Source organism: Mirounga leonina, unplaced genomic scaffold (genome assembly GCF_011800145.1).
Source record: "Mirounga leonina isolate KUSES-001 unplaced genomic scaffold, KU_Mleo_1.0 Mir_448, whole genome shotgun sequence".
Taxonomy (NCBI): Eukaryota; Metazoa; Chordata; class Mammalia; order Carnivora; family Phocidae; genus Mirounga; species Mirounga leonina.
The window spans coordinates 2,890,995-2,907,620 of record NW_023270758.1 but is presented as its reverse complement, the minus strand read 5'-3'; the positions used below and the strand labels follow the sequence as shown (position 1 = coordinate 2,907,620).

The window sequence follows — 16,626 nt, the reverse complement described above, 5'->3', positions numbered from 1 at the left end:
TCCGTAGGAATAGGGAGGTGGGAAAATCCTGTTTTTCTGACTTCATTTTTTTCTGTATTGATTGAATTGTCTTGGTGATAATATAACAATTAAAATAAAGTGATAACAGCAGTAACAGTAGATCTGAGTTGTATTTAAGTGATCAGTGTAAGCCATAGGATCAAAGGCTCATGGGTTCAAACTTCCTGGTATAAAGGTATTAACACTCAAGTGAGTGGATTTGGCTCATGAGGCTTCTAAAGTCCATATCCCTATTGTAAAATGAAGAAATGATGCCTAAGAGGTTTGGTAACTTGCTCAAGATCATATAGAAAGTTAGCAGCAGAGCTCCAGTGATAAACTAGGTCCTGATGTCCATTCCCAAGCTCTTTCTAATTCGTTATGATTTTCTCATTCTCTTTCTGTCTCTCTTTCTCTTTCTGTGTGTGTGTGTGTATGAGGGGGTGTTTTAAAACTCCGTGCTTCTCTTGCAGTTTCAGTTAGCTTTAGAAGAACAAGATGGCATTAATTAGAATTTAGCAGTGTAAGATAAATAAGAAGTGTAGAAACTTCTACCAGCTATGCTAATACAGCTTAAAATAGCTTTCAAATGTCAGATATGAATTTAACTTGGGAAAATAAGTTAGACTGTGTCAATGAGAATGTTCTTGAACATCATATGGTAGTTCCTTCAACAGTATAACTATACAGTGTTAATGTCATTTTCCCCTTTGGTTCTTTAGACAGATCCAAGTTGAATAAGCCTCCTGATAGTCATGGGCTCAGAAAGAACTAGGACAAAGGCATACGAAGCTTCATCGACCTGTAAATATAAAGATAGGGAAGCTTAGGGAAATGGGTGACAGAGAAGGCTCAGAAGTTCTAAATAAAAACCCATTTGTATACAAGTATAAACACAGATTACTCCATAGGTAGTAGCTAGGGCAGTGGTTACCACAGAAATAGAGAAAAGATCTCCTTAGCAATGCAGCATATTCCTTTTAGTTGATATTAAAATTCTGAAGCTGATGTGGAGATCTGTTGGAAAAGTCACAATCTTCCACCTCTTCCTGTACTCCCATCCCTTACAATATGTTTTGAAGTCAGCTTATTTTTAATTTTAATTTTTATTATTATTTTATTATTTTAAAAATTTTTATTTACTTATTTTTTTAAAGATTTTATTTATTTATTTGACAGAGAGAGACACAGTGAGAGAGGGAACACAAGCAGGGGGAGTGGGAGAGGGAGAAGCAGGCTTCCCATGGAGCAGGGAGCCCAATGCGGGGCTCGATCCCAGGACCCTGGGATCATGACCCGAGCTGAAGGCAGATGCTTAATGACTGAGCCACCCAGGCGCCCCTTCAGGTCAGCTTCTTCCCTGTGCCCTTCATTCCCCCTTGAATCTGGCTGGTTTGACCAACTGAATGTGGTGGAAATGGCAATATGCCAGTTCTGAGCCTCGCTCTTTGGAGGTTTTTGTATTTAGAGGTAGAGCCTCTAACTTAAACTGAGATCATTAGGGTGGGCCATAATGCAGTATGACTGGTGTCCTTAGAAGAAGAGGAAATTTGGACAGAGACCTACACCGAGGAAAGACAATGTGAAGACACAGGGAGAAGATAGCCATCTATAAGGGAAGGACAGCCGCCCAGAATAGTCCCCCACAGCCCTCAGAAGGACCCAACCCTGCTGACACTTTGATTTCAGATTTCTAACTTCCAGAACTATAAGAAAAAAATTCTGTTGGCTAAGCCACCCAGTTTGAGGCACTTTGTTGTGGTAGCCCACTAGAAGACAAATACATATTCTCAGATTGAAATACAACTCTGTGTGACTATAAAATATGTACTCTTTTTACTGTATCATGGTAAGGGATAGGACCAAAAAACCCAAGTCCTAGTTGTTGTTGTTACTGAGGAGAAAAATGCAGAGGAAAGAGAAGTTTCAAGAAAATGCAGTAATTATACATCTATGATTGACCTAAAGAAGGCTCCCCTTACTACTGCTTCTACTCTACTTCTGCTTCTATTTCCAGTAGGATGACTACTAATTTACATTCATTGAGTAATGATTACACACCACACCACTATGTGAAGTATTTTACAACTACTAACCCTAGTTACTTGCAACAACCCTGTAAATAATCTGTAAATAATATTATGTGCAATAACTCTGTGGAGTTTTCTCTTCATTTTACTGGTGAGGAAATTGAAGCTCAGAAGTCATCTGCCAAAATTAATGACGGAATCTAATTTCTGGTTTAGTGTCCATCAATCTCTAACTTAAGAATCTTAACCATTACTGTATTAGAGTTTTGTTTCAACACAAGGCATGGTGTTCACATTTGCCTGGTTTCCAGTCCAACTATCAGCTTTGAGAGAGTTGAATGGTTTTGATGGTATTTGATGATCTGCTATCGGGTGCTATAACATACCTCCCTTGTGGTAAATTCTGCCATCTTGAAACAAAATGGCAGCTAATACAGGTTTTCCAATGATCATTGTTCTTGCAATTTTTGTAAGAACTTAAGCTTTGGGTAAGGATTCAGGTCGTATGATTTTATTGATTGACGTCTTCAATTCACAGAGCCAGTAATTAAATAGAGAGGGGAAAAGGCAAAAGAAAAAGAAAATTCGTCTAGCTAACAGAACCAGTTGATTGAAATGTAGAATTTAAATTCATGGTCCCTGCTTAGACTATCCAGCATTCACATTTTAAAGAATTTGTTTTTGGAAACCTTTATAAAACTCTCCACTGTTACAATGTAATGCCATCTGGGATTTAGCATTTATAAAATGTGCAGTTAAGAGATGCCAAGAGATTCCTCATGCAAACCAGATGGTACAATAACAGCTCTGTCTGTTTTTCTGGCAGAGAAACGGGGCTTTGAATGGCTTGAAACTTATGTGAATAAATTAAGCCCAATCAATACTTCAGGGACATTACAATTTCAATAGTCGACTTACCCACCAAATATTTTCATAAATGTTTTCATTTGGAGAAGAAAAAAACCAAAAGGGCAGACAATGGTTCCTTTGATCGCCTCATGTTTGTATTTGACAATGTTTCTAAGAAAAATACCACCAATGACCTTCAACGTGGGAAAGAAAGTTTCTCCGTATTTTAAGAGTGATGTATGTGTTTAAATGAGAAGCAGGGTTGTTCAATCTCTTTTGAATAGGAAAAATCCACATCAAATATGTTGAAGAGTTTTATTGCTGTGCTGAAGAGGAAAAAATACATGTGTAAGTGACATTTTCTGGATAATGGACTTGAAAATGTCTTTACCTCAACAGGTAGGTTTCTCACAAACCCAAGTTCAGCACATAAAGTCGTGTATTAATGATTCCTCTTATGCCCTTGCTTAATTCCTTTAAGTTTTCTGTGTAACAACAGGACTTTTGTAATCCCTTTTAATTTTTTTCACTTTCTGTTATTGCTTTTATTTTCATTAAAATTCATAATAAGATGCTCATTAGCTGAAGTAATCTTGTTAAAAGCAAACGTTTTGCTTAGATCTTTTCTTTTTCCTTATTAGGTGAAAATGTGCTTCCCCACCATACAAGTGAATTTCCTCTGTAATTAGGCATGAATAGCTTTGGAGAACAAATACAGGCTGCTTTTGTGAAAACCAGATCTCTTGAGGTTTAGGGGGCAATCTCATTAATAAAAATATGTGTTTCTGGATTGCACAAGCCATTGAATTTCTTTCCCAATTAGCAGTGAATGGTTTTTCAGAACAAAGGAGAAGTTTGGTTTCCACTTTGCTGGCATTGGTTTTCCTTGGGGTAGACTGGAGGTACCAACTACCACTAATATTTGTTCCTTCCATCTCTCTCCCTGGGCAAAGAAACACACAGGACTTTGTTTTATAGATAAGTCAGAATCCTAGGTAAATTCTCCATTCAAGGGCTACTTCCTCTTAGCCAGGATTGGACTCCAGGGTAGATAGGACAATTGTTTATAACACTCAGCTCTCAGGTAGCTGGGCGGTGGCAGGAGAGGCTGTAAAATTATAAACACAACAATGAAGAGTGGACAATGCCTTTGCTTTGCATGGAGGAGGAGATCCATTAGTGAGAGACTCTCCAAGTGCTTTCCCTCGGGGCCCAATTATCCCTGTTTTCTGTGGGTCATTGGCAAAATGAAGTGTTTGGGTCAACAGGCCTCTCAAAAGTGAAATAGTTAAATGCTCGAAATGTCAGGTATTAAGTGAGTTTTTAAGAAAACAAAGGAGGAAAGAAAGCCTACTCCCTTTGAACCTAAGTGGCAGCCAGAGGGACATAGAAGTCACTAGCTGGATGTTTCTCTAAAGTTATACTAATATGGCAGGAGTATAGGCAGGTGGGGGAAGGGCAGGGTTGGTTACAAGAGAAAGTTGTTGAGGGCCTTGACTTGCTCGGTAATAGAACAATTGAGAAGGTCATGGACATTTAAGTCTGACCCTTAAGTCTCTCCACCAGTGTGTAGGGCAGATATTCTTCTCTGACCTTCAAAGAGCCCAGCAGCATCCTGTCGGAACAGACTCACCTTCTTTCCACAAGGCCAATTACTATCAAAACATAAAGTCACAAGCCACAGTTGCCCCACAATTCTCCAGACCCCTCATGAGCAGTTAGTGTCTAAATTATATGCAAATCTGTCCTATTTTCATTAGTCTCTGCCCTCACCATCTTCTACCAATTTTGTTTCCTTTGTACTTTGAGAAGTGCAGTAGAAAATAAGAAAAATTACTAAGTTTTACTTCTCTCTCTCTCTCTGCTCCCTTAGCCACAATCACATGGCTTCTTTACATTTGTAAAACCATATTTTACAGTTTGTAAGGAATTTTAGCTCATTTCACCTTTACTATTATAAGCTTAGATGATGATATGATCATGAACAATATTCCCCGATTTTATCCACAAAGAAATGGAGATTCAAGTAGATGCTGTAAGTTCTTCTAGATCAAATGGACTTCAGGTCTTCTCGGTCCAACCCTCTTTTGTCAACCTCATCTTGAGGGAATGGGTTAAGGAGGATCTTCAAGTTTGGGATTTATTTCTGCTTTACCTCCCCTTCCCAACCCATTCTTTTTCTTTTTTTTTTTTTATTATGTTATGTTAATCACCATACATTACACTATTAGTTTTTGATGTAGTGTTCCATGGTTCATTGTGTATAACACCCAGTGCTCCATGCAGAACGTGCCCTCTTTAATACCCATCACCAGGCTAACCCATCCTCCCACCCTTCTCCCCTCTAGAACCCTCAGTTTGTTTCTCAGAGTCCGTAGTCTCTCATGGTTCGTCTCCCCCTCCAATTTCCCCCCCTTCATTCTTCCCCTCCTGCCAACCCATTCTTTTGAAGAAGAAGTTTTTCCAAGGAAATGCCAAAGGGTGCCAGGAGATTTACCATTAAAAAAAAAAAAAACAGCTCAGATGTCTTACCATTTCACAGAAGAGTTTAAGTCCAAGTCATAAGTACTACTGGAGTTGAGGAACTCTTCCTTCTCCTCCATTTTCAACCCTTCTTCTTCTTGTCTATAATTGCTCTGTCCTCCTTTATTGTTGCTTCCATTCTCATCCTGATTCTCCTTCTCCCCATCATTGTTATCACATTATCACTATCATCATCTTCATCTGGTAATGGACTCCTTGTTTTTTTGTTTTTTTTTTTTAAAGATTTTATTTATTTATTTGAGAGAGAGATAGAGAGCACAAGTAGGCAGAGGGAGAGGGAGAAGCAGACTCTCCACTGAGCAGGGAGCCCGACGTGGGCCTCGATCCCAGGACCCTGGGATCATGACCTGAGCCGAAAGCAGCCGCTTAACCGACTGAGCCACCCAGGTGCCCCATGGACTCCTTGTTTAATGGCACTTAGCATTCTACTACAAATAATCCATCTTTGAGAAGCCCTCTCTGAGGTTACATATGATTTTCTATTTTAGAGTGCATTAATGAATGCAATTATGTTTAAAGTGGCTCATGCAAAAATTAGTTGAGGAACATTACCTTGTTTTCAAAGTATCCACAATCATGTTTGAATATTTCACTCTCTCTGGGCTAAAAAAAATTATTTCCCCCCTTTACAAATAAATAATGCTGCTACCCTCCAGGTTGCTTATACAGCTTCTAGTGGTGTTCTCATAGAAACCACAAAAAGGAACAAACGTTGACCCTTGGAGCTCATTATTGTGAGGGGCTTGCAGATGAAAGCGTTGTACTTTCTCAAAGTGAACAGATACTTTATCTTGGAATAAAGGCTTAGACAAAAAGAGATAAGAAGAATAAACGTTACAGACTTTGAAAATAGGTCTTCCTCACTTCAATTACATGGACTATTACCCAAACATATTAAAGATTTTTGTGGGGTGCCTGGGTGGCTCAGTTGGGTAAGCATCTGCCTTCAGCTCAGGTCATGATCCCAGTATCCTGGGATTGAGCTCTCATCAGGCTCCCTGCTCGGCGGGGAGCCTGCTTCTCCCTCTCCCTCTGCTGCTCCCCCTGCTTGTTCTCTCTCTCTGTCAAATAAATAAATAAATAAATAAATAAATAAAATATATATTTTTTAAGATTTTATTTATTTATTTGACAGAGAGAGACACAGCAAGACAGGGAACACAAGCAGGGAGGAGAGGGAGAGGGAGAAGCAGGCTTCCCTTGGAGCAGGAAGCCTGATGCGGGGCCCCATCCCAGGACCCTGGGATCATGACCTGAGCCAAAGGCAGACGCTTAACGACTGAGCCACCCAGGCGTCCCAAATAAATAAAATCTTTTTTAAGAAATATTTTGTAACAATATGGGAAATAACTTATGGTGGATTAAAGAGAGGAAAAGACAATGCAAAATGGTATGTATTTGATGGTAAAAACTATGTAAAATATATACCACAAGAGAATATATTAATAGTTCATCAGCTATGTAGGTTGATGGGTTCTAATTTTATTGTTGTGTCTTCAGAGGACAGGGTCTACATGAAACCTATCATCTGATGTTTATTGAGGCCTGCCCTTGTTCTATTAGGTGGGCAGTTTTTATAAATATTTTCTGTGTGCTTGAAAAGAACATGTATTTTCTATTGAGTATAGAGTTCTGCATAGGATTGTTAAATCAAGCTTTTTCATTGTGTTCAGATCTTTTGTATTTTTACTGATCTTTAGTCTGATTGATATATAACATTTAGAGAGTGTATTAAAACCTCCTACTGTGATTGTGGATTTGTTCTTTCTCTTCCAATTCTATTAATTTTTGTTTTTTCTATCGGGGGCTATGTTGTTATGTACGTACAAGTTTAGGACTATCATATTTTCTTGATGAATTGTTCCTTTTATCATTACATATTATCTATCTTTATCCCTAGCAATTTTTTTGGCTTAAACTATATTTGTCTGATGTAAATATAGCCATACCACTTTTGTCAGTATTTTCCTTTTTTTAAAGATTATATTTATTTATTGAGAAAGAGAGAGACAGTGCACATGCATGCATGTGGGGGGTAGGGGCAGAGGGAGAGGGAGAGAGAGAATTTTAAGCGGACTCCATGACAGGTGTGGAACCCGAAGCAGGGCTCGATCTCACCATCCTGAAATCATGACCTGAGAGGAGATCAAGAGTTGGACGCTTAACCAGCTGAGCTACCCAGGTGCCCCTGTCAGCATTTTCTTGATAAAACTTTTCCATTTTTTGCTTTTAGTTTTTCTGCGATTTTATATTTTAGCTGTGTCTACTGTAAATAAGATATGGCTGGGTCTTCTGACTGATGACTTTGATCCATTTACATTTATTTTTATTCCAGATAGATTTGGACCATGTTTTTGATCTAATATTGTGCTCTTTATTTACACTAATTTTTCTATTGTTTCCTCCTTTCCTTAGGGTGGAAGCTTAAATTATTGATTTATTTCTCCTTTTCTGAATCAGGTATAAAAACTGCTCATTTCTTCCCCAAGCTCTGTTTTAACTGTATCCTATAAATTTTGAGATGTTGTGTTCTCATTTTCATTCAGTTGAAAATAAATCTGATAAAGGATTTTTGTCCAAAATCTATAAAGAACTCTTTTAACTCATTAATAAGGTAATATCCCAAAGAGAAAAATGGGCAAAGAATTTAAATATAAGATGTAAGAATGGCTAGTAAGCACATAAAGATGTGCTCAACATCATTATTCATTAGGAAATGCAAATTAAAACCAGAATGATACCACTTCACACCCACTAAGGATAGCCATAAACAGAAAGACAATAGAAGCTGCAAGGATATGGAGGAATTCTCACCATCCATTGCTGGTGGAAATGTAAAACAGTATGGTCACTTTGAAAAACCCGTTTGGCAATTTCTGAAAAAGTTAAATATAAATTACCATATAACCCAGCCATTCCACTCTTTGGTATAAACATGAGACATAAAATGAGACATAAAAATATATGTCTACACAGACTTGTGTGTGAATGATCGTAGCAGCATTATTCATAAAACCAAAAAGAGGAAGCAATCTAAATGTCCATCAGCTACTGGATGAATAATGAAAATTTGGTATATTGGTATAATAGAATATTATTCAGCAATAAAAAGGAAGTATTTTTACATACTAAAAAATGAATGAACCTCAAAAAATTATGTGAAGCTAAAAAAACCCCCTAGACACAAAGAGTATATATTTTATGATTCCACTTTTATGAAATGCCCATATAAAGCAAATCTATAGAGATAGGACACAGATTAATGCTTTCTTGGGGTTGGGAATGGGAATGGGGATCGACTACAAATGAGCATGAGGGATATTTTGAGAGTGATAGATATGTTCTAAAATTGGACTATGATGATACTTGCGCCACTCTGTAAATTTGCTAACAGTCATTGAATTAAACACTTAAAATGGGTGAATTTCATAGTATATAAATTATACCTCAATAAAACAGTTTTAAACAATAGACCTCCCCTGTGAACTAGACTAGTTCTGAATTGTCTGGAAATTATTTTGTACATTCTGTGCCTAGATGACCAGTATTACATTGCTAACAGATATAAAGAAATTAAATGTGCCTTACAACACTCAAGATGAACACAGCAGTCCTTAATACTCAATGTCATGGCCATGCCAGAAAGGAAAGGTCCAAGTTCAGTGCCATGAACCTTTCTGGCTGACTTCCATGGAGGGAGGCTGGAATGAGCTTTGTCCTGGGGTGACACTCTTCCTTGTCACTGATTAACCAGCTTTGTAGGAAGGCTGCTGCACTGACAACCTGCTCTGCCTGGAGAGTGATACCTGGCCAGACTTTGGTGAGCAGAAAAAATGTCTACTCGCTACCACCAAGCTGCTAGTGATAGCTACCTGGAACTTTTGAAAGAGGCTACCAAGAGAGATCTGAATCTTGCTGATGAAGATGGCATGACTCCCACACTCCTGGCAGCCTACCATGGGAATCTGGAAGCCCTAGAAATCATCTGCAGCCGAGGGTAAGTTCAATCTGCTAATTTTGATTGGAGACGGTGCTTCTGGTAGGATTTTGCGGACAGCAGCAAGAGACAGGGAAGTCAGTGAAAACTCTGTCCTTTATAGACTGTCTAAATAATTGTCTTTTTAGAGAAAGAGAGAAAACTGCCTAGAGGTGCTCTTTTCACACTAAGAACTGGCACCATGGGGATGGCTCATCCCTTATGAGCCACACATAGAAAGATTCTGAACTTTAAGGTTTTGTTATCTGCCTTGGGGGTGGGGGATATATTTTAATTCTGTGCTTTTAAAAATCTTTTCCATAAAGTGTAAATGGTTGACTCTTTAAAAATGAATCACTATTCTACTTGACTTTAAGATGTCAATCTTGATTGGAACAAATGATGTGTTTTTATTTTATTTTATTTTTTGTCTGTGCCATTATAATCCCACAGCCTTTTATTAATATTCAATCCTAATGCAAGCCCATGATTCTTAGATGCAGTAGTTGACTTTACAAGCTATAAAAGGGAACCTCAACTATTCTGAAACCTGCTTCTAATTATTTAACAATAGATTATGGACGGTTTGCACTTTTTTTTTTTCATTTGTAACTTTAAAGGAGAAATCTGTGCCACTGTTTTTTAATGACTACATGGTATTCTGTTTTATGGTTTCATCATAATTTAATCAGTTGCTTGTTTATGACATTTAAATTTGAATCCTGTCTTTTAACTTGTAAATAAGTTGAAATGAACATCCTTGCTTATTCATCTTTGTACAAAGGTCTAATATTTCCTTAGGATAAATTCTTAAAGGCAGAATTGTTGACTCAAGAGGGTGCTATGTTTTAGCAGCTTCTGGCACACATTGTGCCAGGAAATTTGAACCACTTTACGATTCCTCCATCATTGTTCATTTTCCCATACTCTTGTCAAAACTGAGTATTACTATTCTTTTTAATCCTTGCCTAGCTGATGGGCAAGAAAATCGTAGTGCATTGTTTTCATTTACATTTCTTTGATTACTAGTAAGTCCAAATATTCTTTATGTAGAAAAACATTTTTGAAAGACTGATTTTTTTTTTCCTGAGAACAGCTTCACCAAAAAAAAAAAAAAAAAAAAAAATCCAAATTAACTCCAAAAGAAAAAATTGAAATGGACCCAATGCTCAGAGTAAGTTAATATAAGCAAATTGCCTATTTAGTGACAATACCAATCCAGCTTTAAAAATCATTGCTCAAATGCACTGACCTACCAAAAAGCAAGGGCAAAATATGGATTATTTTAAAATCTCTTCAGTGAGTTTCACCTTTGGGGGAAAAAGATGGAAAAGAAATCAATGCTAGACTGAATTTAGCCCAGGCAAACCATACAGCATCAGTATAGGACTCAGATCATCAAACGAGGGGGGACCAGTTCATGAATACCTGGGCAGGTATGTGTAATGGTTCTATCAAGAAGTATGAAAGACACCAAGGATTGAAAGACAAAGATTGAATTTAGAAGGACCGCATGAAACTTGTCAGAAAATATTTTGATTTAAGTTATACACGAACTTGGAAAGTTGCCTTTAAGTACAATTTTTGCAAGTGGAAATAGCTTAAAAGTATGAGGGAAACTCTTGAATCATCTTACCAACAGTTTCATCTATAAATTTGGAATTTTGCATTTGAAATTTTCTTAAAATGAGACCCATTTTTGGGGTCATCTCAAGGTTTTCTTCACGTTCTTCCTCCCATCTTGAAAGGATCATGTAAGTTCTCTTGAGAAAGGAAAATTCCACTACTTTATATGTCCCAAAGCATGTAGATTTAACCTAAAGTTCTTAATACCCTTAACATCCCCACCATAGCTCATTCTCAGTAATTTCTTTTTTAAGTTACCCAATCCAACAATAATTTCAGGCAAATTTAACCAGTATGTTTTTGTTTAGGTTTATACTACCATCTTGGATGTTTTTACAATCCTTCTTTGATGTCTAGAGTACTTAAGGAGTCTTTTGAATATGGTGCTTGGTTAAAATAAATAAAAAGTAAAACTACATCTTTGGGGGTGAGGCACTATGCCCCCCTAAGGTACTTAGGATCTGCTTCCTTGGATCCAAAACAATTAAATCAGGAGTACTGACCAGACCTCTTGGAAGTGGCTGCCCAACAGAACTATCTTATTTAATATTTGCTTTCCTTAGATTAAATTTCATTTTCTTACCTTCCTCTTTGCCTGGATTTCTCTTGCCCCATCTCCATGCACTCTGGTCACGCTGAAAGGTACTCCTGGTTCCCGTGTTTAACATCGCCCATATGTGCATCTGTTCTTGCTGTTCTCCGCTCAGAAGGAAGTCGCCAACTGACAGTTTATGGGCTGGATCTCGTCCACAAATATGTTTTATTTGGACTTCACTGTATTTTTCTTTTAAACTGGAGCCAACATTTAAAAATCAAAAATCCCACATGAAATTCTGGATTTCTGGCTCTGTTTGGAAAATGGAAGCTCTGGCTATATTGTGTCTGCTTTTATTCGAGGTGCCGGGCAGCGGCTGCTGAGTACAGCTGTCCTTTCTCGTTGGAGCTTGCACTCGGCTATGACTTTGTCGAAAGAAGAAACCTGGCTCCATGCAGTTACTTACATTACCTGCTTGGTTTCTTTACGTTGAGTCTGAGACTTCTACTAGGAGATACCATACAAAGGAGAGAAAGACACAGGCTTGGGGCATATGCCTCTGAGGCATATTATCTAATTAGGGAGATGGGCGCATAAATGTTGGACAAATTAAGTAAGATTTCAAGTGTTAAAAAGTTGCAAATTAAGTAAGATTTCAAGTGTTAAAAAGTTGCAGGAGCAACTCTAGTGCTATGGGATTTTATTAGAAGGGTATGAGAAAAAAATAAATATATGAAATTAAGGATTATGAGTGTAGAGACAAGGGAAATGATAATAACGTTTATTGAAGATTCACCATGTACCAAGCACTTTTCTAATGATTTATGTTAACCTATTAACGTAACAACTCCATGAAAATTATCCTCATCCTTATCCTCATCCAGATGAGGACACTGAGTCCTATAGAAGTTCAGCTTGAGACCTCGTAGCTGGTGAAGTAGAAAAAGCAAGGTGTGTTAAGGTTGGACTGTGTTGTGTTGGAGACCATCAGGCTTGGAGGGAGGCCTGATCCCAAGTGGGCTGCCTGTGTAACACCAGCCAAATGAGCTAGGCACTCAGAGCCCTATTTTACCCCTCTGATAATTATCCTGGTCTTTCTCTAAGAAGGAGATGGTGACAGTTTTTGGTGGTGATGGCACTGATTGTGTAGATGCTCATAACTGAAGAGTGGGAGGAGATCAGGGTTCCCACAGAGGAGTTACAAATCTGATTCATCAAATTACAGGACACCAATTGGGCTGCATTGACCAGTGCAACTCTTCTCAGTCTGCAGTGAGCCTATATATCACCTTGGGATCTTGTTAAACTTCAGATTCTGACTCAGGAAGTCTGGGCTGGGGTCCAAGATTGCGCATTTGTAGCAAACTAGCAGCTGCCGCCACTACTTCTAATCCAGGGACCAAACCTTGAGTAGCACAGACTAGTGGAAGGGTCACAGAGCGCTGATGCTGCAGTTGCAAGGGTACAGATCGTCTCTCCTGTTTCCAGAGCCTACTCACCAAGAATGTCAAGACCCTTCTCAGACCCTCTTCCTGTCCTCCCATGGGGCCAGCCTGGGGGAAGTTTAGTGAGATCCTGATTTGGGGGTCTAGTCTAGGGTGAGGGAAGATGCCCTTTAGAATCTGTATTACCCGAGTTCTCAGCAGGGGCTTGGGCTTGAGGCCAGAGCCATATTAACAGTAAGTTACTACTTACTTTACTTTCTGTTTGTGCCTGTTTGTAACTCACCATCTCATAGGAGGGGTGCGGTTGTAGCCTGGGGCAAGATTCCATTAGGCATTTAGTCATCTCACAAATGTTGACTGAGCATCGACCAGGTGCCTGTTTCTATGCTGGCGTGGAGTCTCTGGCCATCTAAAAGTGCCCCCAATTCTACCACAAACTGTTGCAGAACTATTCACGTATAGGACACTGTAATTACAGGGAAGTAAGTTGGGGAATCAGTGGAGATGTTCTACCCTTTTTATGAATAATGGTTATAGCAGACACGGTTTGCTACCTACCCAACATCCATTCCACTCTTCTTTTTTGCTGATGGGATCCCAGTTTTGTTCAGTTATTTATTTTCCTACATGTGACTCTGGTGGGGTAACACTGTTAGAGTGGGAACGAGCTCTTTTTTTTTTTTATGTTATGTTAATCACCATACATTACATCATTAGTTTTTGATGTAGTGTTCCATGATTCATTGTTCGCATATAACACCCAATGCTCCATGCAGAGCGTGCCCTCTTTAATACCCATCACCAGACTAACCCATCCCCCCACCCCCCTCCCCTCTAGAACCCTCAGTTTGTTTTTCAGAGTCCACAGTCTCTCATGGTTCGTCTGGGAACCAGCTCTTACCAGCTCATGAGAGATGATTGCTAAATTTTCAGAAGTCTGAGAGTCTGTTAAACAGTCATTATTAAAAATAAAGGTATTTAAACTTATAATTTAACAAACTATATTTTTAAATACTCAAAACTTAACACTTCCTAATTATTTGAGTACATTCTATTATCTATGCTCTTAAGATTTTGCATGTCTATTATATCTACATATATGGTGGGAATAATTTATAAAGGTATGCTACTATACATCTCTTCCAAACTCCCTGTCCAGTAATATCACATTAGTAGCTTGGATTTTGCCATAGTGGGTGTATTTATAACCAAAAATTGGCACATGCTATAGATCAGAGCTTTGATCTTTTTCCCTGGGTAAACCAGTTGTTAAACATTTACCAGCACACCACTGGGTAATCTTATCCCTAGCTGCAGCAGGGGTGGGGGTGGGGGGTGGATTTTAATCAACTTAAGTTGAAAATGGTAGCCTATTTCTCTTCCTGTAGGCGTGTGACCCAACTGTGGACAACAAGACATGAAAGTTGCTTTTTTGGGAGAGTTCTTGGATAGCTTTCCTTGCTTCTAAGAAGGAGATGAAAGGTAGAGATGAGCTCTTTCTGTTTCTGGTCATGTGATGTCTAGATGTGACATAGTCGGACTTTAAGAACGCTAAGGCAGGATTAACATGTATTTTGTTCATTTTTGTTTTATTTTTATTTTTTTGTACCTCAGTTCTAAGAAAAATTATTTTTTGTATGTATTTTTGATATTTTCTCTTCTAGAGGGGACCCCAATAGATGCGACATCTGGGGAAATACTCCTCTGCATTATGCAGCCTCCAATGGTCATACCCACTGTGTTTCATTCCTGGTCAACTTTGGTGCCAACATCTTTGCCCTGGACAACAACTTACAGTCTCCACTGGATGCTGCTGCCAGCAGAGAGCAAAATGAATGTGTTGCTCTCCTGGATAAGGCTGCCACTGCCCAGAATATCATGAACCCCAAAAAAGTTATCAGGCTGAAGGAGCAGGCTCAGAAGAATGCTAGGAGGCAGATCAAAGAATGTGAGAAGCTCCAGGAGAAGCACCAAAATAAGATGGCTCGCAACTATAGCAAGGAGGAATCTGGGACTCTTTCTTCTTCCAAGGGCACTTTCTCCACATCATCCCTTTCAAATGCTTCTGCTTCTGGTACATTTGGGTCACTGTCTAAGGGCATTAAAGACACCTTCAAGATAAAGTTCAAGAAGAACAAAGATACAGCGGAGCAGGTAGGAAAGGAGAGCAGAAGTGGGCAGAGGAATGTGATGGAAGTATTCAGAGAAGAGGAAGAAGACGCATTCTCAGGGAACTTCCAAGATAAGCTCCAGTTCTCAGAAGAGGAGAATGGATGTGTGCAACATGAATCCATTCTCAACCGTCCAGGTCTCGGAAATATTGTTTTTAGAAGGAACAAAATATCAAGTTCTGAAGACATCTCAGACAGCAAGAGGGAGTTAGGGCTTAAAATGAGCAGTGAATTGCTACAGAGACAAGGAGCAGCAGATGCTGATGAAGCTGAGGTTGATAAAGAGGAAGAGGACAACAGCCATGAAGATGAGATGCCTTGGGATGAGGATGAAGTGGAGTGGGAGGAAGATGTGGTTGATGCTACTCCTCTGGAAGTATTTTTGCAGTCTCATCATCTGGGAGAATTCCTTCCCATTTTCATGAGAGAGCAGATTGATCTAGAAGCTCTGTTGCTTTGCTCTGATGAGGACCTTCAGAGTATACAAATGCAGCTCGGTCCCAGGAAGAAAGTTCTTAATGCCATAAACAGAAGGAAGCAGGTGCTACAGCAGCCTGGGCAACTGGTCGACACCAGCCTCTGATAGAATGTTGGGGTCCACAGGGTGAGCCTGCAGCAGCAGGGTGATGCTGTGGCCCACTGGAAACACTCAGGCAACACCCCCTCTGCCCAATGCCAGACCACCAGGAATGGTTTCTAGGGATTCAGAGATACCCTCCTAAGAAAGAGGCCCAAACGGTACTCTGAGAAATACTCTATACCTGTGTACTCTGACCACCAGTGAGCAACTCAAGGAGACCTGGGAATAAGAAAATGGTGTTTCTCTTCAATTATCTTTTTGATATTTTTGTATATAGAAAGGGTTAAATGGATGACAGAGAAAGGAAAAACTTTCTTTACTTTTCCAGCTCTGGACTTAAAAATTATAATCTCTCATCACACAAGTGTGCTGTGTACTTCTGATTCTCAAAGCCTGGGGACACCCAACTCCAGTTCTGTCCTTAGCTCTATGACTTTGTCTGTTGGTGGAGACTTGAGTTCCTCCATTGGCCTGAGACTTCATGCCCAACTTAAATGTGCCTAACCCCTTAACAGATGTTTACATGTTTACAAGTAATGGACATGGGTCTATAATACTCCTGCCTGGGAACTGAGATAGAGTGGCAAGTAGGGAGAGTGAAGAAAGAAATAGAATACGGGGTACCTTTTATATAATTTGAATTGTATCTCCCCCAAATTCATATGTTGAAACCTTAAGCCCCAACGTAACTGTATTTGGAGGTAGGACCTTTAAAGAGGTGATTAAGGTTAAATGATGTTATAAGGGTCATAAGGGACACAAATGGATGGTGTCCTTGTAAGAGGAAGAGTCACCGGGGATGCACATGCACAGAGAAAAGGTCATGTGAGGATACAGCAAGAAGACAGCCACCTGCAAGCCAAAGAGAGA

The 16,626-nt window shown here is 39.1% G+C and overlaps 1 protein-coding gene across 3 annotated transcripts in view; it reads left to right on the top strand.

Annotated features, from left to right (window-relative positions):
- The window catches only part of ANKS4B (ankyrin repeat and sterile alpha motif domain containing 4B), a 20,160-nt gene extending 3,534 nt beyond the window's left edge, over window positions 1–16,626 (top strand). For 2 of the 3 annotated variants that reach the window (XM_034988090.1, XM_034988089.1), the window contains 2 exons: window positions 9,178–9,420; window positions 14,670–16,626. In XM_034988090.1, the coding sequence (XP_034843981.1) occupies window positions 9,257–9,420; window positions 14,670–15,759 (1,254 nt within the window). In that variant the 5' untranslated portion in view covers window positions 9,178–9,256 and the 3' untranslated portion in view covers window positions 15,760–16,626. Of the gene's footprint in view, window positions 1–6,956; window positions 7,884–9,177; window positions 9,421–14,669 lie in introns of those variants that run through there. The other variant, XM_034988091.1, reaches the window with a different exon arrangement.